Below are 20,014 nucleotides of genomic sequence, written 5' to 3'. Positions count from 1 at the left end.
GGCTAGAAGACTTGTGGAGGCCCCTTCCTGCTATACTTATCTGTGATTTCTTCTCTATGAAATATTGACTGTACCACCATATACATATACCACTCCTTTACAAGTCAGTATAAGCAAGCCAAGACAGCATGGAAACAATCTGAATATCCCCAGCCAGAGCTAAAATCCTGGCCACAATGAATACAATTAAAGAACTCACATTAATTTCAACATAATTATCATTTCACATTAGACACTAGTAACTATGGACCAACAGAAAAATAGAAGCTAAGTTATGATATTCTAAATCACAGTGAGTGTCCCCCACAGTGCAGTTGTTACTGCACCGTCATTTAGTTCTTGCTTTAGGAGGTACTAAATGATGGCACAGTAACATCCATCCCAACACAGTTATATTTAGCAGCTACATTGCTATAGCAATGCATTATAGTGAGGTAGCTTATCACTATGGTGACATAGTGATGGCATCACCATTTGTGCCTGCTGATGCTACGTCACCACAGTGATGAGCTAGTCGCTCTAGTACATCACTACAGCAACATAGCATCACATGTAGATGCTCCCAGTATTGCCCTGGTCTGCTTCTGGGACCATAGGGCTATTCCCTGCCATTCACCCAGCGAAAACAGTGTATACTATTAATGTGCCTTAAGTGATATAATGAAGATGGGAGATTCCCAGACCGGTTTAAGGCAGTTACATATTCAAATCCCATTAACTTTCAATGACACTTGAGCATATAACTCCCATTTGTGTTTTTGAAAATAACAACCTAGAGTACAACTTTTATTAATACAGTTGTTCTGAAGTGCAACTAAATCAGTCATCTGATATGCCTGAAAGGTCCAGGTACAATAAAGGACTAGCATACCTCAAAATGTGTTGGGCTAGAAAGGCAGTGTGCAAGAGTAAATATGACTCTGTTGCCCAATGGTTAGTATTCTCATCTGAGAAGCAGAAATCCTAGGTTCCAGTTCTTGCTCTCAGGGTTATTTCTGTATGTTATCTGGTGGGTGCTTAATGTAAACTACAGAAGCAATTTTAGGAGGGGCGGCCAAAGCCTACATGTCCTTTCATCCAGGTGAGTGACCTAACCACTAAACTACAAAGTGAGGAACGTTCTCATTTCTTTCTGGCCCACTAAATCTTGAATTCCTTTCCACATGGGAGGACAGGTTGAACCTGGGTGTGTGTATGTATCCACAAGGGAAGAGGCTTTCACCCAGTACAGTGGTAAGGGTACTGTCTGGGAAGGTCAGAGATCTAGGTTTGATTCCCATCAGTGAGAGGAGGGGACTGAACCTATTTCCTACCAGGAGTCTCCAATCACTCAGCTATTGTATAAAAGCAGCAAATCATCACCCTTCAACTTCTGTTTCTTTTTAAATTAAAGCTACTTCAATTTACCAGGAATATGGACTGCTTTTATGTTATGGACAAGGTCTGAAAGTGCCTACAAACTCAAAGCTCTTACAGAACTTAGATGGAGGAGTGCCTAATTTCTAGGTCCTATATGAGCTTAGGTATGAGTCAGGCATTAAGGTGCTCAGTCCTGTCAAAGCTGAGGCACTTCTGTACATACCCAGAACTAGAAATTTCAGCCACTTGTGAATGTGGATATGAATCAAAATTTGCACCACCTACAAAATATAGGTGCCTTACAAGTTTTCATGATCACAGTGTTGGACTTAGCTTTCTAAATTCTGCTAAATCCCTACCCTAGATATCTACATCCTTTTTTTGGAAGTAGGGCTATTTGTACTCTTGTACCTTGGAACCTTTTAGCTAAAACGTTATGCATTTATTTTTGTTGCAAGAATTGAAGAGCAAATGATTAGAAGGCCGATATTATTCCTGCATGAAATTAGATTTATCAATAGTTAGTTTCACACTTCAACTGCTTTAGCACTAGAATATAAAAGATTTTATGCTGTAACAGTTGCTCTTCCTAAATATGACTCAACTTGGTCCATCATTCAAAAATAAATGCCTTCATAAACCTTTTTCATCAGAAAGTGAGCCAAAGGTATCTCTTCCTTGTCTTTATCTACTTCCTAAAGGAGTGGTTTCAAAGGGACAAAACTTCTGGGTGACATATGATTAGTCAGTCAGCATTTTGCTATTGCAGCATGTTCAACAGAGAAGAAGAGGGCCTGAATCTGTCTTCCACTCACATTCTAGTTCTTCACTTAAATCCCCAAGAGCAGATCCCTCTGCTCACATAAAGCCCTGCAAACATCACCGATGCTCCACACTGGGATAGCATTCTACTTCTACTGCTTCAGCTCCAGGTTCTGGGTCTAAAATGGGCTGAATAATCACATTATTGGATGTATTCATGCCTTTCCAACTTTTCCTCTTAAGCACTTATCTGACAAAAATATTTACATTGCATTAATTCCAGTTCACCTCACTTTACCAAATACATTCAAAAGGTATGCAAGTTAGCAGATAAATTGTGAACATCCTGGAGGACTGAAAGTAAATTCTGTTTTGCTTTGTATTGTCAAAAACCTATTGTCTGAAAATCACATATTAAAAATAACACCTGCTTTCCAGAAGCCAACCGGGCCTGTTCTATCCTCTGGCCTCGTTCAGAACTCTCCTAATGTTAATGTGGGTTTGTCATAAAAGAGTGAAAATTATCTCCTTGGCCTGGAACTGGAGACTATCTTTGAATTGTTCAGCCCAGCATGAGGAAAGCCTTAAGAAATCTGCAGAGATGAAAAACAGCTGTAAAATGGCTGCAAAGTTTCTTGCTCCACATTAAAAGATGCACCAGGTCTTAATCTGAGTTTATTTTGGGAAGCTGAGGGAAAAAGTTAGGGAATGACAAAAAGATTTTCAGGTTAAAAATGCTATGAAATGAGATGTGGTAAAATATTTGTGTTCACAACACTTGAACCTTTAGTAACTGACTCAGTTAATACCACTGTGGTTTATTTCCTTTGCTGTCAGTGGAAAATCTCTAATTAACTTCATTGTGTTGAGCCAATAAAGATGGAGTTTTAGGAAGAAACTTAGGAAAATAGAATGACCCAAGTTTTCTGGTAAGGCATGACCCAATAATAGGTATGGAACGAAGAAAAGAGAAGACAGACCAGGCAGGCATACTTGCTTAGATCCAGCATAGGTCTTAGCAGGCTCATCTACACAAGATGTTTACTGTGCAGTTTCCTAACTAATGACACAGAAAATGTTTCAGCATCTACATGTGCACCCCTATTCGGACTCATGAAACTAATAAACTCTGCAGCAGGGTAGGATTTGTAAATACAAGTGCTACGCTGCTACAGAGGGGGTTTTTTTCTGTGCACAGTAGCACACATATATGCACTGACTGGCTGGCTGGAGCACGAGGGTGCTTCGGTGTGGGGTTAGCCAGTAGGCAGTGCCCTCACTGAAGCATCCTTATGCCCCAGCCAATCCCCCCTCCCTGGGCTGGCAGCCTGGCCTCCAGAGACCTCCTGCCAGCTGGAGCTGCTGTGACTTGACCCAATGTGCTCTGGTCTGGGCACATGTGGAGACATGCGCCCGTGAGCTTCCTAGGAGAAATACACTGTGGGACAATAAGCTCCATAGTATTTTGCTGCGCCGTAATGGCACATGTAGATACACTGAGCCATATATAGAGCTTTTGCTACCCTCTTCCCCAGGATGAAGGCGAAGAAAGATGCCATACAGTTGTCCAGTAAGGAAGCCTTTCAAAACATGGCAGGGAATTTAAATTTAAAAACATTGTTTCACTAAGTATATACATGAATTATTTCTCATTAAAGAAGCCTCAATAAGTACATATTTCCTGTTTTGTTTTCTAACAGACACTTCTGGTTTTTTTGATCTCTGTTACAGAGTTATTCTCCTCAGTATACTGGCTATGACACGAAGAAGGCTGGTGGTGGTATCATTGATGTAAGATAATAACCATTTCTCTCTCCATCGTTAAGCACACTTTTTCTTCCTTATAGATTGTGCCATGGATGTTTATCTCTTTTCTGTTAAATGAATGAGGTTATTTACTGAATCACTGCCTGCAAATGGAATAAGGTTTAGGGCAGAGTTTAGCTGGAAATTATTGTTCTAGAGCAGTTCCAGATTTATGCACGACTATGCAATCACTCCTCTTCTTTTTTTCTCTTCCTTCTCCTTCCTGTCTCCTCATTTCTTTTCTCCTACATGCTCTCTGATTCTCTCTCATAAGCTATTTCCTCTTTTTTATCTTTGCTCATCTCTTTCTCACTTGTTCATTCCCCTCATTTTTGCTTCCTTGTTTCTCTCCCCTTTTTCTCTCTTTTTCTTCCTGTATGTACCACCATTCCTCTACTCATTGTTTGTCTCTTCCTTTATTAAACGCTTCTCTCTCACACAACATCTCTGCCTTTCCTTTCCTCTCTCCAGTAACATTCAGGGTTATTTATGTTCAGTATAATCCTTTATCTCACTTTCCACAGTGGAAATGTGGTTGGATGAAAAATTAATATACATCCCTTCATTCTAGTTCTTTTCAGACCAGATGCAGACAATTTTCTACTGTGTTCTTTTTACCCACGGCTAATCAGACTGCACTAAGGATGTTGACTCTATTGCCTGATGCAAGCTTTTCAGATTTTTCATTTAATGAAGTCAAAAAAATATATTGAATAAAACAATCATGCAGACGCATTATGCACTCTCTCTAAAGTTGGAGAAGATGCATCTCTGGAAGTTTCATTTTGTGCACAAGGTTTTTAATTTTGGCATCACTGCTAACATGAAGTGCCAGAACTGTAGTTTTCCATTGATATGTACAAGTGCCTTCTGATTAAAGTTAGGGAACACAGTACAATATACAATGGGTATAATTAATTGTTATCTGAAATGGTTACTTCTTCATTAGTTACAGTAATGCTTTTTCTAGTTTCGCAATCTGCATAGCAGGGATTGCATAGCATGTCATATATTGCATGCAGGCAGTGCAAACAACATGCAAACATGTTATTTCACGATGTTCCATCAGATCACCGTGTGGGATGAATGGTAGACTTCCTCTTACTGAACTATATATATTTTTCTCCTCACTTATGTTTTCTATTGTTTGTTTCTACCTCATTCATTCACTGATACGGTCAAGGTTTCTACAGTCATTCATTCGTCTACTATTTTGTTCATTCACTCAATCTTTTGTCACTCGTCCATTTATCCTTTTCTTTATTTGCAGTTCCTTAGTTTTTGTTCATAGTTTGTATACCATCTACATTCTGCTACTTAGCTTCCGACTATAAGATGTGCTGACCTAGAAAGACAAGAGATACTCTTCAGTTACTTGCTCAGATCCAGCATACATTGGTACACTGTATTTTGGCATTTACATTAGAGTTGATCATATATATTTCATATGCAGAACACAATTTGGGGGGGAAGGGCAGGAGGGATTTTGTGGGGGTTTTTAAGCTAAATTGGATAACCTAAATGCTTTGCTGTCTGTTTTAGCCAGACATTGTCTTCCAACATGCTTTACATGTGACTGATATGTTGTGATTAATACAGCCAATAGAACTAAACTCATTACTAAACATATTATTTTGTGGCATGCTATAAATCTCAAAAGCATTTCTTTATTGTCATTGTTGTTTTTATTAGTATCTTTTTGTAAGTTCAAATAAGTACTGAATCTCTGGACAGTTTGAGGATGCAACTGGTGTTTTCCATAGCTCAAATGTTTTCCTTAGAGGTGCTTAACCATGACTAGCATTTCATTATCCATACATCTCTTCGCCATTATCCTTGCTATGTCCTTTTACTATATGTTAACAGATCTTTTTACCTCTACATGTTAGTTTCTCTTCATTGGTTTTCACTTTATATTGACTTTCATATGGTCTGTTTTATTGTTTTTCTCTCCACCAAAGCACATTTTTCAGCTAAAAAGCACTGTTTTCACAATCTGGAAACAGTGATAAACACATGCCATTCTTAACTATGGCTTTATTTCTATGTTCTGTACTTTGAAAGATAACATGTTTTGTTTGTGTGTAGCCATATATTGATCCTGCAGCAGTGCAATTTCTTCTATGTTAAATTAGTTCTAATGATGAAGAGTGAGAGACTCCCTATAACAACAACACATCAAACTGATTTGCCCAGATCCAAGTTCTCTGTCAATCAGTGTACTCTGATAAGTACATAGCAACTGCTATCATAATTTTCACAGCATAAACCTCTGAAATATTGTTTACAGCAGTGGGATTAACCTTGTTAAGTGAAAATTGGTTAGAACTAGAGCATCTGTTAATATATTATCTGTGCTGTAAATAATGGAATTCTATCTGTTCCATGAGAAATACTATGCATGCTCCAAGCTATAGAACATATTTTCTCCACTATGAATAATATCATTTATGCTGTTCTGATTGGACTGTAAATACTGAAGACTATAATTTGAAACATAATAAATTGCTCAGTCATTCAGTAAAAGTGCATTCTGTTTCTGCTGAGGTACTCTTGGATACTAAAACAATTTTTTTGGTACAGTTCCCTCTTTCCTGATAGGAAATTTTCCACCAACTACACTATATTTCACTACATACTTCTGCTTAATAGCAATAGCTCTACTACTGAAATTGTTTTTTTACTATAATTCCCACTAGCAGTATGGTCATGTTAAGTTTTATATCTGGCTTATATTGCTATAATTACTATTTTTAATTCTGCACTTCAGGGTACATATCCAGGAGTTCCTGGTCTTCCTGGCCCACCCGGGCCCCCTGGCCCAATTGGCCACCCAGGTCAACCCGTAAGTACAATTCATTTGTGCATATACCGTTTGTGTCTTGAAATATCCAGACCTTTTCTCCTTGAATTTGGGCACAATTACAGCTAGGAAATCTAGTTTCTAAGAGTTTTATTATTTTGTCTTGGTTCTCTTCTTGGCCTGTAACTTCCCCTCTGTAACAGACGTCTTAGGGCCACATTTAAAACAAAAGCACTCCCAGTGGAGACAATGGTATTGCTTGGCATGTAAGTCACAGCAGAATTTGGACATCAAAAATTCTTAGAGCAAGTACGCCATTATATGTTGATCACCCCAACCAAGCTTATGTTGCCCTAAAAATGACACTCCCAATCTAAAGTTAGTTTTATCAGACAAGAGCTAATTATAGATTGGCATGGGTTAACCCACCCTAAAGGGGTTAACACAACCTAAGCATTTGCATGCCTTCCCAGCACAGCCCCAGAACTGGAAAAGGCCAGCCACTCTCTACAGTCCCAGGGCTGTGCTGTTTTTATGTTCATGATCCTGACCAAGCTATTTTTATCCTCCACCTAGGCACTGCTCTGGCCTGGGCAGCCCCCCAACTGCAGACCTGCAGCCCCCTTCCCCCCCTCCCACACGCACACATTTCCAGACCTGCCAAACTCCCCCGTTCTTGACTTCAGCTGCCCACACCTTCTCCTGGCAAACAGTGAACATAGCACATGGTAATCCTGATTCAGTTTTAGGTGGCCTAAACTAAGATGCCTAAACCTGAGCTAAGTCCCACAAGTGCTTGTTTGCACCCTTACATTTTAATCCATTTTCCATTAATAACCTTCCAGACTCTAAAGTGATATAAACATTAACAATATGAAGCATTCTGGTAAACTGGAAATTCTACTGCGTGTACAGTGGCATGTTACATGTACACTGGGGCTTGAGGATTTTGATGTAATTCTTAATTCACTGCAGTACTTTCCATTCACATTCCTCATAGGTTTATTTCAACTGATCATTTGATTCTGTAAACTTGCTTCTTTCTAATGGTCCAGTCATGGTTCTGAATTAATTATTGTATTTTTTAAAATCACTGTAATGAGTGCCAACCCCACAGAAAAGAAACCAGTGATTCTTATGTGTTTTTCTACACAATAGGGTACGAGTGGATACCAAGGTCCCCCTGGTGAGCCTGGACAACCTGGCCCTGCTGTAAGTATCAGGTTTACATTAGTATGAACATCAAAATTCTGCTACTTCTGGCTTTACTAACCAAAATGTCCACCTTGCTTTTTAAGATTTTATTTCGTAAATTACTCAGGGGAATCCAACTTTTTTTTTCAGGGACCTCCAGGCCCAGCTGGAATAATTGGCCCAACTGGCCCAGCTGGAAAAGATGTAAGTTCAATATTATTCATCCATTAACAAACTACTAGTGACCCCTAAACAATTAACTACAGTGTTACTAAAACAGATGCACCAGGGTGTTTAATGATTTTTGTGCTACTGTTTATAATCCTCCAATTTCTAGATTTAGCTGTATATATAGCTGTAAACATTTACTCTTGGGTATAAAACGTCTCTGCTCCAAAAGAATAATAAGAATCTCAGGCACTTTATTAGACTACTGCAAATAATGCATGTGAACAAGAAGTGAAGACAAGGTGACTAACTTAGCAGATGTTCTAGTCTTTCTTTGCTGTTTTAACTTAAATTGTAGTTTAGATTGTCATTCGTGTGTTAGGAGATTTACCATGCCTGTGCTGTCATGAAGTTGCAGGTTTTCATGTTTGTTTGTCAATTTGATGATCTCTTTTGGCTGTGCTGAGAAGACAGAGGATTGATTTCCCCAGTGGTTTATCTTGCATTAACATTATTAAGGATCCAAGGACCAGTGCGGCTAATGGAAGACTCCCATTAACTTCAATGGATTCAGACCCTAAATAAATGAGTAGTTATAAAGATAGGACACAGGTTACTGTTAATATGTGCCTGAAATCTGGTTCTGAGGTTAAATTTGATTAACTAAAAATCAGTTATCTATTTTTTGAAAGACTAGAGTCTTTAATTCCTTTGAATCTTTTCTCACAGGTAATAAACATCAGCATCCAGTGCTTCACCATCATTTTTACTAAAACTAGCTAGAGGAAGTCTAATTCATGTTAAACAAGGTGTTAACTTTATTTCTGAACTTTACGAAGTGCTTCAAATATTTAAACAATTTCATCTTATATTGAAATTAATTTTACCCTGGCCTTTACTGATGTGACCTTCTCCATGGGTATTAATGGGAGGTCCACCTCAGTATTTCAGTTTGTTTGGTCATGTAGGGTATTTTTATATGTGTTTCTGTTGAAGCTCTGTGAGCTTTAATTAGCAAGCTGTGCTAATTAAAAGCACCTTCACATTGCATGTATCAACCTTGCCACTTGTCCCCATGCTGATGAAATAGTGCTGGTGACCTTCAAACTAAAGCTCATTGGATGTGTTTTATTTCAAAGTGCACCACCACCATTTTGTCAGCACGGAAATGCATGGTGACACTGATACACATGATGCACAAGGCTGCTGGAGCATTTCAATTTCCATGCTCCAGCAGGCTTGATTAATTGAGTCTGCTCTGATGTGCTGGTTCCCTGCATGTGTGTAGGAGCCCATAATGTTCATTGCCAATAACTGAAGTAATAAAAATTCAAGACCTCACAACCCCTATATGTTTCCCTAGGGAGAACCTGGAAGACCAGGCAGAAATGGTGACCGTGGATTCCCTGGACCAGCGGTAAGAAAATGCTCTTTCAGAATCACAACTGATCTTTTGTTGGTGATTTTGCATTTAAAGTGTAAGTCAATATTGAACATGGTATTTAATACACAATAGGTTGCAAAATAACACACGTGTTTTATGTTTAGGGCCACAAAGGACACCCTGGTATGCCTGGAATGCCTGGATTGAAAGGTCAAAGAGTAAGTATTAGTAGTTTTCAGTCACTTACTCTAATTAAACCCTAAAGTCTCATTCTCCCTTTTTGTTTATAGTTCCCTTGCTAAAGATTTTAAGGCTTTTAGATTATACGGTCTGGTTTCTCTATGGCAAAAATCACTGCTTCCCTAGCATTTAGTTCCAATGGTCAGTCACTGTTAACAATGTATGAGTTAATTTTAATTTTCGTATGTCTGGCTCTAGCTGCTGATGCTTGAAAAATGTAACAGCACAGGCCTCATTAAAAGTCCCCAACCAGTATCTTCTATTAAGGATGGGAGAATGGGGCACCACCCACAATCACTGACTTAAAGGAGACATAATCAGTGTTATTATCATGTGCTAGTACGATTTGGATAGGCACTAACAAGGGATAGTATGAAGATCGCAAGCCAAGGCAAACCATATTCTGTCCCTATAGGGAGTCATATAAGTTGGTAGCATTTTAAATGTGAACATGTTAATTGGCACTCATTATTCTAAAAACTGCTTCTGTAGTAATTTGCATTCATATTAAACACACAAAATTTAGGCATGCAAGCAAAGGAATGTGTATTTTTGCTCTTACTGAAATACAATAATTATACATAAAAAGATAAAGAAAATGAAGTATTAAAGAGCCACTAAATTATTTTAAGGTTTAGAAATGAATGTAAATTTGATATGAAACATTCTAGAAGCAACAGAAATAGAAGTTCAGAGAAACCTTGCTTCTCAAGTAGCCTTCCCAGAGATTATAGAAGCAGATACACAACAAGCATTCTTGTTTCACATAAATGCAAATGCAGACATGTTTTTTACTGGGTTATAATGATGGTTTCATATTTTGATCTCCTTAAATAATCCTGTACAAATCACTGGTTCAAAATAAATATGAAAATGAAGTGACAATTGGGTCATAATAAGTCGATATTCTTTTCCTAGGGGGTCTGAAATATTTGCACTTGAATAAGATCACAGTGATAAAAACTCTAAGAAAATACTGCTGTCAGGGTATTCTAGTATATAAACCTTTTTATTACGAGACATAGGTATGACTTAAAAACTAGTATATGAATATTCCCTCCCACAGAAATTTTGGAAGGTTTAGATCTGAGCTTTTTAATTGCAACTTATTTTAATATTGGGTCATTAAAGATCTAAAATTCCAGATGTGAAGATTATTAGAATTGCAGGAATGTAAGACAGATATCCTCAAAATACAGTACTCAATTTTTATTGTTATGCTACTGTAATTTTTAACAACAGGTTTTATTAAACTTCCATAGGTTTTTTTCACATTACTATTTGGCATAATGTAAGCCATCTATCTGCAATATAAGATATAAGGTTAGTCTTTTCAAGGAAAAATAAATAAAGAATTAGTATGTACTTGAAGTTCGGTATCGCTTAAGGATAACCAGGTTTTCAAGAGTACAAATCAGATACATATGTATTCAGCTATTTTATCTTGTTTCCAAAGGGCAATGATGGAAAAGATGGTAACAGAGGAGAAGCTGGTGCTCCTGGTCCAAAGGTAAAATAACCTTGCCATTTCCTATGGAAAATATGTAATTTTATGCTGAATTGTTTGTTATGCAGCTATGCTTTCCATATTATGCTTTTAGTTTTATTTATAAAAAAAACTTAAGCTCTAAATGTTCAGTCTGATCATTTCTTTTTATGTCCCTGACTCAATAAAAATAGTCCATAATCCCAGGCAATTTATTTGCTATTACAACACAGCAACTATGATTTCCTAAGAGTAAAAATATAATGGCAGACCAAGTCTTCCTGGTGTTGTATGCCTGGACTTGTTGAGACTTGTCACAATTTACTGCTATAAGACACTGAGGACATTTTGCACCTCACAGAAGAGATTTCTTGTTACTAAGGGTCAAATCAACAAAATAACATGTATGAACTACTGTATTAAAAGTTAATTTTATCATAACATGGTATCCTCTTCATATAACAGGGTGAAAATGGTCTTCCTGGAGAAAGTGGATTGCCTGGGCCAATGGTAATTTCTTTTTCAGTATATTTTATTTGGAATTTTGGATAATTGGTACGTTTTCTGCTTTTCAGTGCTGACTGTCTTCATTCCTTTCCTCATCAAGGGCCTGAATCTGCCACTGTTACACTGAGTGATATTTATCCATGTTTAAAGAAAATAGGGCTAAAGAAAATGAAATTTAAAGATAATAGTGTTTTTGCTTATTACATAGTGCATTTGAGTATCAAAACCATAAATCAATGTCTTTACTTTCTTTAGGGTCCAAGAGGTTCCCCTGGTGAAAGAGGAAGACCAGGAAATCATGGTGGTCCTGTAAGTAGTTAGGATAAAAATACAGAATTACTGATGTTTCTCTTGCAGAAGTAAACAGGTCTTCATAATGCTTTGTACACAAAGTGTAAATTCCCTGCTTCAGAGACCTTTAAGTCTAACTTACACAGAGAACAACAAGCAATGAAAAACACCATGGAAAGGATATGACAAACTATATACTGTATTTACCCAAATCCAAGACAACTTTTAATTTAAAGCAGTGCCCTAATAATTGGATTCTAGACATGTAAAATAATAAATTTGTTATAATTATCCATATCTAGAATCTAATTATTAGAGTGTGGTCTTAAGTTTGTACCCCCAAAGCAGCATTGGAGGCAAGGAACCAGACCCTTGCCCCTTGCCCCCTTCCCCTTGCTTCCCCTGCCTGCCTCCCCACTCATGCCCCCCATGTCTGTGGCTGCTCCCCTGCAGCCTGTCTCTCCTGCCACTTGCCCCGCTGGTGCCAGCCGTCCTGATCCCTGTTCCTCCTGCCACTTCCCCATTTGGCCCTTATGCCTGTGCCTTCCACAGAGGATAGAGCTAGACTGTTCTCAGTGCTTCCACAGAGCACGAAGCAATGGTCTCAAGTTGTAGCAAGGGACATTTAGGTCAGATAGGAAAAACTTTCTCACTAGGAGGGTAGTAAAACACTGAAACAGGTTACTCAGACAGGTTGTGGAATTGCCGTTCTTGGAGGTTTTTAAGAACTGGCTAGACAACATTTTGGATAGGGTGATGAAGTTGGGAATGGTTCTGCTTTGAGCAGGGGGTTGGATGGTCCTAAGGACCCTTCCCACTCTCATTTTCTATGACTCTAAAATTATAACTCTGTTTATGGCTCTGGGACAGTCAGCAGTGGCATTGGCTCCAGCCTGGCCCAGGAGGAGGAAAACAACAGCAGCAACTCCAGGCCTGTACATGTTGAGCCAGAAAGGCTGGAGCTGGAGGTGAAATAAGCAGTGGGAGGCAAGGAACTAGCAGGCAGGTGGCAGGGGAGCAGGCTCTATGGTCTCCACTGTTTTTTCTCCCCCATGCTTCCCCCAACCTGCACACTGCAGGTCACCCTATGTGTCCCCACGACTTTGTAGTCTCCCCAACACTTCCCTTGCCATAAGCCACTCTGGTACATAGCAGTCAGCACCTCAGTTCTGGCTTCAGCCTCAAACCCCAGGACTGAAGTCAGAGCTGAGCCACTGCCTGCCTCAGGCCATAACTTGCATATAAAAGAAAGCATTTCCCCTGACATGTTGACTGGGGTAAAAAGCCTCATCTTGGCTTAGAGTAAATGCAGTAGTATTTCCAAAGTTATCATATAAAATTACCACATCAAAAGGTAAATGTAATAATTAACTTGATACACATTTTTACTCTATGCCTTCATACGTTATGCTTCACCACCCCCCTCTAATGTATAATTTTGAGAAGAAAAGTTCAGCCAAAAGTAGAAGTCAGCCCTAAAGGCTTAACATAATAAGTAGCTGAAGAGAAGCAAAACAGGCTATATGGTATCCAAGGTCAGGAAGATACTCACTCCAGTCTTAGAAGTGAGCAGGGGTCATGATTAACATTATTTCATAGACATTAGGGCTGGAAGGGACCTCGGGAGATCATCGAGTCCAGCCCCCTGCCCAAAGGGCAGGAAGTCAGCTGGGGTCATAGGATCCCAGCAAGATAAGCATCCAATTTACTCTTGAAGGTGTTCAATGTAGGTGCTTGAACCACCTCCGCTGGCAGACTGTTCCAGACCTTGGGGGCTCGGACAGTAAAGAAATTCTTCCTTATGTCCAGCCTGAAACGGTCTTGCAGGAGTTTGTGACTGTTCGACCTCGTCATCCCTTGGGGCGCTCTGGTGAACAAATGTTCCCCCAGATCCTGGTGGTCACCCTGATAAACTTATAGGTGGCCATCAGATCACCCCTGAGCCTGCGCTTTTCCAGGCTAAAGAGTCCCATGGCTCTCAGCCTATCATCGTAAGATCTGTTTTCCTGACCTCTGATCATGTGCATGGCTTTCCTCTGGACTTTCTCAAGCTTCTCCACATCCTTTTTGAATTGTGGAGCCCAAAACTTGACGCAGTACTCCAGCTGCGGCCTCACCAAGGCCGAGTACAAGGGGAGAATGACGTCCCGGGACTTGCTCGAGAAGCATCTATGGATGCAAGCCAGCGTTTTGGTCGCTTTACTAGCCGCAGCATCGCATTGGAGGCTCATGTTCATCTTGTGGTCAATGATGACCCCCAAGTCTCTTTCTTCTGTAGTGCTATCCAACGTAACACTGCCGAGCCTATAAGGATGCTGCAGGTTTTTCTTCCCAAGGTGGAGAACCTTGCATTTTTCGGTGTTAAACACCATCAGGTTCTCGTCCGCCCATTTGCTGAGTTTGCCCAGGTCAGCCTGGATCACCCGCCTATCTTCTGGCGTGGATGCTTTGCCCCAAAGTTTGGTGTCATCGGCGAACTTGGCCAGTCCACTCCTGACTCCAATGTCCACATCATTAATGAAGATGTTGAACAGGATGGGTCCCAGGACAGAGCCTTGAGGGACCCCACTGGTCACAGGGCACCACGATGAGTGACTGCCATCGATTACAACCCTCTGGGTCTGACCACGGAGCCAGTTTCCCAGCCAGCAGATCGTGGTGGAGCCAAGGCCACAACTGGCCAGTTTGGCCAAGAGGTGATCATGGGATACCAGATCAAAGGCTTTTTTGAAGTCAAAATATATGACATCAATCTCTTCTCCCTTGTCCAGGTGATAGGTCACCTGGTCATAGAAGGAAATGAGATTGGTCAAACAAGACCTACCCGCAACAAACCCGTGCTGGCTATCCCTTAGAATGTTAGCCTGGACCAGTCCATCAAGGATGGCCTCCTTAATATAAGATCTTCCCCAGGATAGAAGTCAGGCTAATGGGCCTGTAGTTAGCCGGATCCACTCTTCTCCCTTTCTTGAAGATTGGCAGCACATTGGCCTTCTTCCAGTCTTCAGGCACTACACCAGAGCGCCAGGAGTTTTCAAAGATCTGCGCCAGGGGCTGGGCTATGACGCTCACCAGCTCCTTGAGTACCCTGGGGTGCAGATTGTCAGGGCCAGCTGACTTGAAGGTATCCAGCTTCTCAAGGTGTTCCTTCATGAGGTCAGCATTTATGGAGGGTAGGAGATCCCCATCACCCGGATCTCCCTGTCCCATGGGACTGATGAAAGACTGATGCAAAGTACCTATTTAATAGGTTGGCTTTTTCCTGGGCGTCAGTTGTCAGTTGCCCCATCTGGTTTAGCAGGGGTCCAACATTGCCCTTGCTTTTCCTCCGGCTCTCCACATATCTGAAAAAGGACTTTTTGTTGTCCTTGATGCTTGAAGCTAGTTGGAGTTCAGTTGCAGCCTTGGCTTTCCTGGTTTGCTCCCTGCAGGACCGGACCAGCGCAGAATAATTCTCCTTGGAGGTGAATCCCGTCCTCCATCCTTTGTAGGCTTTCCTTTTTAGCCGCAGGAGGTCCGCTAGGTCCCTAGAGAGCCAGGAGGGCTGCTGTGCCTTCTTGCTGCCTTTCCTCCATGTTGGAATAGATTTAGCTTGTGCATTGAGGATCGCTTCCTTGAGAAACTACCACTCTTCTTGAACTCCCATCTCCCTGGGGTCATGGTCCCTGAGGGCCTGACCGACAAGCCTCTTGAGCTTGTCAAAGTCGGCTTTTCTGAAGTCAAGGACTTCTGTGTTGCTGACTGCCTTGCCAGCTTTACGGTGGATGGTGAAGGTGATCAGCTCGTGGTCGCTGTCACCCAGCTTCCCATCGATCACTAGGTCGCCGATTAGTTCATCCCCTGTAGCCAGTACCAGGTCGAGCAGTGCTTTGCCTCTCGTTGGCCCATAGACTTCTTGAGTCAGGTAGAGGTCATCCACGCACAAGAGAAAGCTTTGCAACCACTCGGATTTTGGATCATCGAGTCCAGCCCCCCGCCCAAAGGGCAGGAAGTCAGCTGGGGTCATAGGATCCCAGCAAGATAAGCATCCAGTTTGCTCTTGAAGGTGTTCAGTGTAAGTGCTTGAACCACCTCCGATGGCAGACTGTTCCAGACCTTGGGGGCTCGGACAGTAAAGAAATTCTTCCTTATGTCCAGCCTGAAACGGTCTCGCAGTAGTTTATGACCGTTTGACTTCATCATCTGTTGGGGCGCTCTGGTGAACAAACGTTCCCCCAGATCCTGGTGGTCACCCTGATAAACTTATAGGTGGCCACCAGATCACTCCTCAGCCTGTGCTTTTCCAGACTAAAGAGCCCCATGGCTCTCAGCCTGTCGTCATAAGGTCTGTTTTCCTGACCTCAGATCATGTGCGTTGCTCTTCTCTGGACTTTTAACTAACATAAAATCTAAGAGAAGAATATGTGCCATATATACTAAGCAGTGAAGTTGTCTGTCACATCTACAAAATAGATAACAATTCTCAAATGATTCCTGTTATTGTTTGGGGTATATTTTTTTAATAACACTTAAGGGTATTTGTACATGCCACAGGGGGTTACTTTGGTTTAATTCTCCCTAAATTGAAGCAGTGGGTGTTTAAAAACACTGCTTCAATTTAGCGTGAAGTAAACCCCCGTGGCATGTTGTATACAAGGGTTGGGCCCAACCCTTACCTGCCTCTCCAGTGGCAGGGCGGGGGGGGCGAGCTGCCGGCACACTGAGCAGCCCCTGAGCTGCAGCATGGGACTGGTGCTTCCCTCCACAGCAGTGGCAGTGCCCCCCAGGTGGCACTGGACCTAAGTGGTCCCAGAGGGCACCGCACCTGCAGAGGGAAGCACCAGGCCCCCATGCAGCTCAAGCAGGCAGGCTCCAGGAAGAAGAAGAAAAAAAAAGGATCAGGCTCATTTTTTTTTTTCTCCCTTCGGTGCAGCCTGCCTGCACAGGCTGCCGCTAGGCTGTCTACACAGGCTGCCTGCACAGTCCCTGAGATGCACATGGCCTGGTGCTTCCACTTACAGCAAACTAAACCACCTCAGAGATGTTTTATTTTGCTGCGTCCTAAAGTAAATTTAGTGTACATTATGCCACTGACATGTGCTAACAGCCTGCCATTAAAGTGCATTATGCCATCAACACGTGCAACCAGCTGCACCATTAAAGCAGTGCAAAAGGGCATTAAGCCATTTTGAAGGCCAATTTTGTGGCATGTGAAAATGGCCTATGTCTCTCTATGGTCTGCAAGTTACTGTAATTTTGAAATACGTAGCTTTGTTTGCTACTTTATTAATTCAATCTAAGACAAAGTCACACATCATATTTTGGGTTAGCCCTGAATGAAAGATTTTCTGGTATCTAATAGCACAGCAGAGGAAAAGCATAGCTGGTAGGGAACTTTTGGGTAATAGTTAATTATTAAGAAAATAGGTAATTATTAAGAACACATAGCTGGTGTATTCTGAGTTCCTTAATAAATAAGAAACATAGGAAATGTATTAGGCATAAGGAAACATAACTTGAGTGTCAATATCCTTGTTAAATGGCTTTTTACATTTTGAAAAAGAACACTCGATATCTGATATGTTTTATTTTTTCTGTAGGGTGCTGCTGGTAAAGATGGTATCCCAGGAGTAGCTGGTCAACCTGTAAGTACTTTTACTTATTCTCTTATTTTAATTATTACATTGATAAACTGTTGCTTCATATACTTGATATGCTAAATTAATGAATCCATAAGACCACAAAAAACCCATACTGAGACCAACAATTAGTCCATCTAACCCAGTACCCTGTACCCAAGTGTGGCAGCGGCAGATGCCACAGAGGGGGAGAACTAAACCAGATATAACTAGAGTGATCTTTCCCCTATTCAGTACCCTTCCTGATATCCACCATTATGGTTTAGAGATACCAGAGGAAACATCTCCAATCAGTCTGTTCAATAGCCATTAATAGATCTATTATACATGAATTTATCTACCACATTGCATGGTGTATAAATCTATTTGGTATGTAAGTCAACCCCATATTTCTGATCAAAAAGGTTAGGATTTTCATAGATCCAGTTTATATGTCAACCCACACTTTATAATGATCCATTTGTAAAGAATTCCATGTACAGTAAGTATTCTCTTGTAGTGGGAAGAATTCAGAAAAAACAATCACTGTCATGATTGTTTCTGATGACAGTCATGCTAACGACCACCAGCTGTGAGTTACATACAATGAACAATTTCCTGAACACAATTTAAAATTCCTCAGTCATTTTCATCATTGGAAGTGTCAGCCCCAAACAGTTCCATCCAATCATCCAAATGATTAATTTGATCATTGTATGGGTCCTTCACATCAGAAGTTTCAGTTTATATTGGAAGTTTCATGTAAATGTTCAAAGATAAATGAACTTAGAAACATTTTTTTTTTATTTCAAAGTAGTGCTATGGTGTATAAGTCAAGGTGGAAATTTAAGGGTAAATATTTTGGCTTCAAACTTTGACTTATATACCATGAAATACAGTAGTCTCCTTTTGAACCTGGCTAAGCTGTCTGCCTCTATTACCAACACAGTCATAAATTTCACTAGGCTTGATTCAGTTTATGAATTAATGTCCCACACAACACTATAGGATGCATGCACATACCTATATGTTTGTTTATTATTATAATTGAAATATAATGCACTTATTTTGAATGAAAAAGAAAAAGAAAATAACATAAACATGTCACTATATATGTGTGTGTGTATACCCTAATACCTCTCAAATTATAAATTTATGAAAATAGTGAAAATTTTTATATGGACCAGATTTTGATGACAGAAAAATCCTAGAAGAATGAGAAAGTTTACCATTTTCTCCCAAAAAGGAGGAGGATAGAGCTGTATTTTGGCAGGAATATATCAATATTCAGTGTAATATTGCAATCAGTGTAAAACATCCTTCATATGTTTGCTGCTCCATATGGAATAGGGAAATGTTGGACAGAACCTGGACATTAGGAGTAGGTGTCTAACGACTTTCCATAGCATTCTACTTGTGTAAATCTTTGGGATTTTCCTTAGATAAATGAATTACAATAGAATCAGGTCTCTTTTTTTTACTAAATAATTTTTTTGATGGGGTTTGTCAGAGGAACCCAGGGGTATTTTATTCCTGAGGATCCAGAGTCTGCTATAATTGTCCTAACACCTTAAGTTTTCTACAGGCTTTAAATGCCACACTCAGAATTGTTTGGGATTATATGTAGAAAACTTAACAATTAGAAAATCACAGGTTCCTAACAAATGCATGGGATTTTTCCCATATAGCCTGATAAATGGTTCTAAATTGTTATTTTCCAGCCACTATAAACAAAACAAGTATGTTGCCCATTCTTCTGTCTTATGCACACACGCGCGTGCGTGCACACACACACACATTAAAATGAGCCATTAAATATATATTTTTACTTGACATTATTACATTACAATCAAATAATTCAATAAAAACACATGTGATTCCAAATTAGGAAGAGGGAGGACACAGGAAACTATAGGCCTGTTAGTCTTACCTTGGTCCTGGGGAAGGTATTTGAGAAAATCATCCAGGAGCACAACTGCAAGGGACTAGCATGGGAGTATATGCTTAGGGACAACCAACATGGGTTCATCAGAGGCAGGTCCTGTCAGACCAACCTGGTGGCGTTCTATGACCAGGTCACTAAATCCTTGGAATCAGGTGTCGTTGTGGACACAGTCTTTCTGGACTTTAGAAAAGCCTTCAACACTGTCTCTCACCCCATTCTCATTAAAAAATTAGGCAACTGTAGTGTCAATTCCTACATGGTCAGATGGGTTGCCAATTGGCTTGAGGGCTGTACCCAGAGAGTGGTGGTGGATGGGTCATTTCCGATGTGGGATTTTGGGATGTGGGCAGTGGGGTTCTCCAGGGCTCAGTCCTCAGGCCTGCACTGTTCAACATCTTCATCAGCGACTTGGACAAGGCGGTGATTAGCACCTTGTTCATATTCGCAGATGACACTAAGATATGGGGGGAGG

The 20,014-nt window shown here is 40.5% G+C and overlaps 1 protein-coding gene across 1 annotated transcript in view; it reads left to right on the top strand.

The window, feature by feature from the left end:
• The window catches only part of COL3A1 (collagen type III alpha 1 chain), a 79,814-nt gene that overhangs the window by 25,411 nt on the left and 34,389 nt on the right, over positions 1-20,014 (top strand). Inside the window, exons 5-14 of the mRNA XM_090045266.1 lie at positions 3,853-3,912; positions 6,698-6,772; positions 7,889-7,942; positions 8,075-8,128; positions 9,456-9,509; positions 9,641-9,694; positions 11,173-11,226; positions 11,668-11,712; positions 11,965-12,018; positions 17,580-17,624. Coding sequence (XP_089901392.1) covers positions 3,853-3,912; positions 6,698-6,772; positions 7,889-7,942; positions 8,075-8,128; positions 9,456-9,509; positions 9,641-9,694; positions 11,173-11,226; positions 11,668-11,712; positions 11,965-12,018; positions 17,580-17,624 — 549 coding nt within the window. The remainder of the gene's footprint in view (positions 1-3,852; positions 3,913-6,697; positions 6,773-7,888; positions 7,943-8,074; positions 8,129-9,455; positions 9,510-9,640; positions 9,695-11,172; positions 11,227-11,667; positions 11,713-11,964; positions 12,019-17,579; positions 17,625-20,014) is intronic.

The sequence above is a fragment of the Crocodylus siamensis genome, chromosome 4 (genome assembly GCF_052110815.1).
Source record: "Crocodylus siamensis isolate JL-2025a chromosome 4, ASM5211081v1, whole genome shotgun sequence".
Lineage (NCBI taxonomy): Eukaryota > Metazoa > Chordata > Crocodylia > Crocodylidae > Crocodylus > Crocodylus siamensis.
This window is presented reverse-complemented; position numbering and strand designations above follow the sequence as displayed.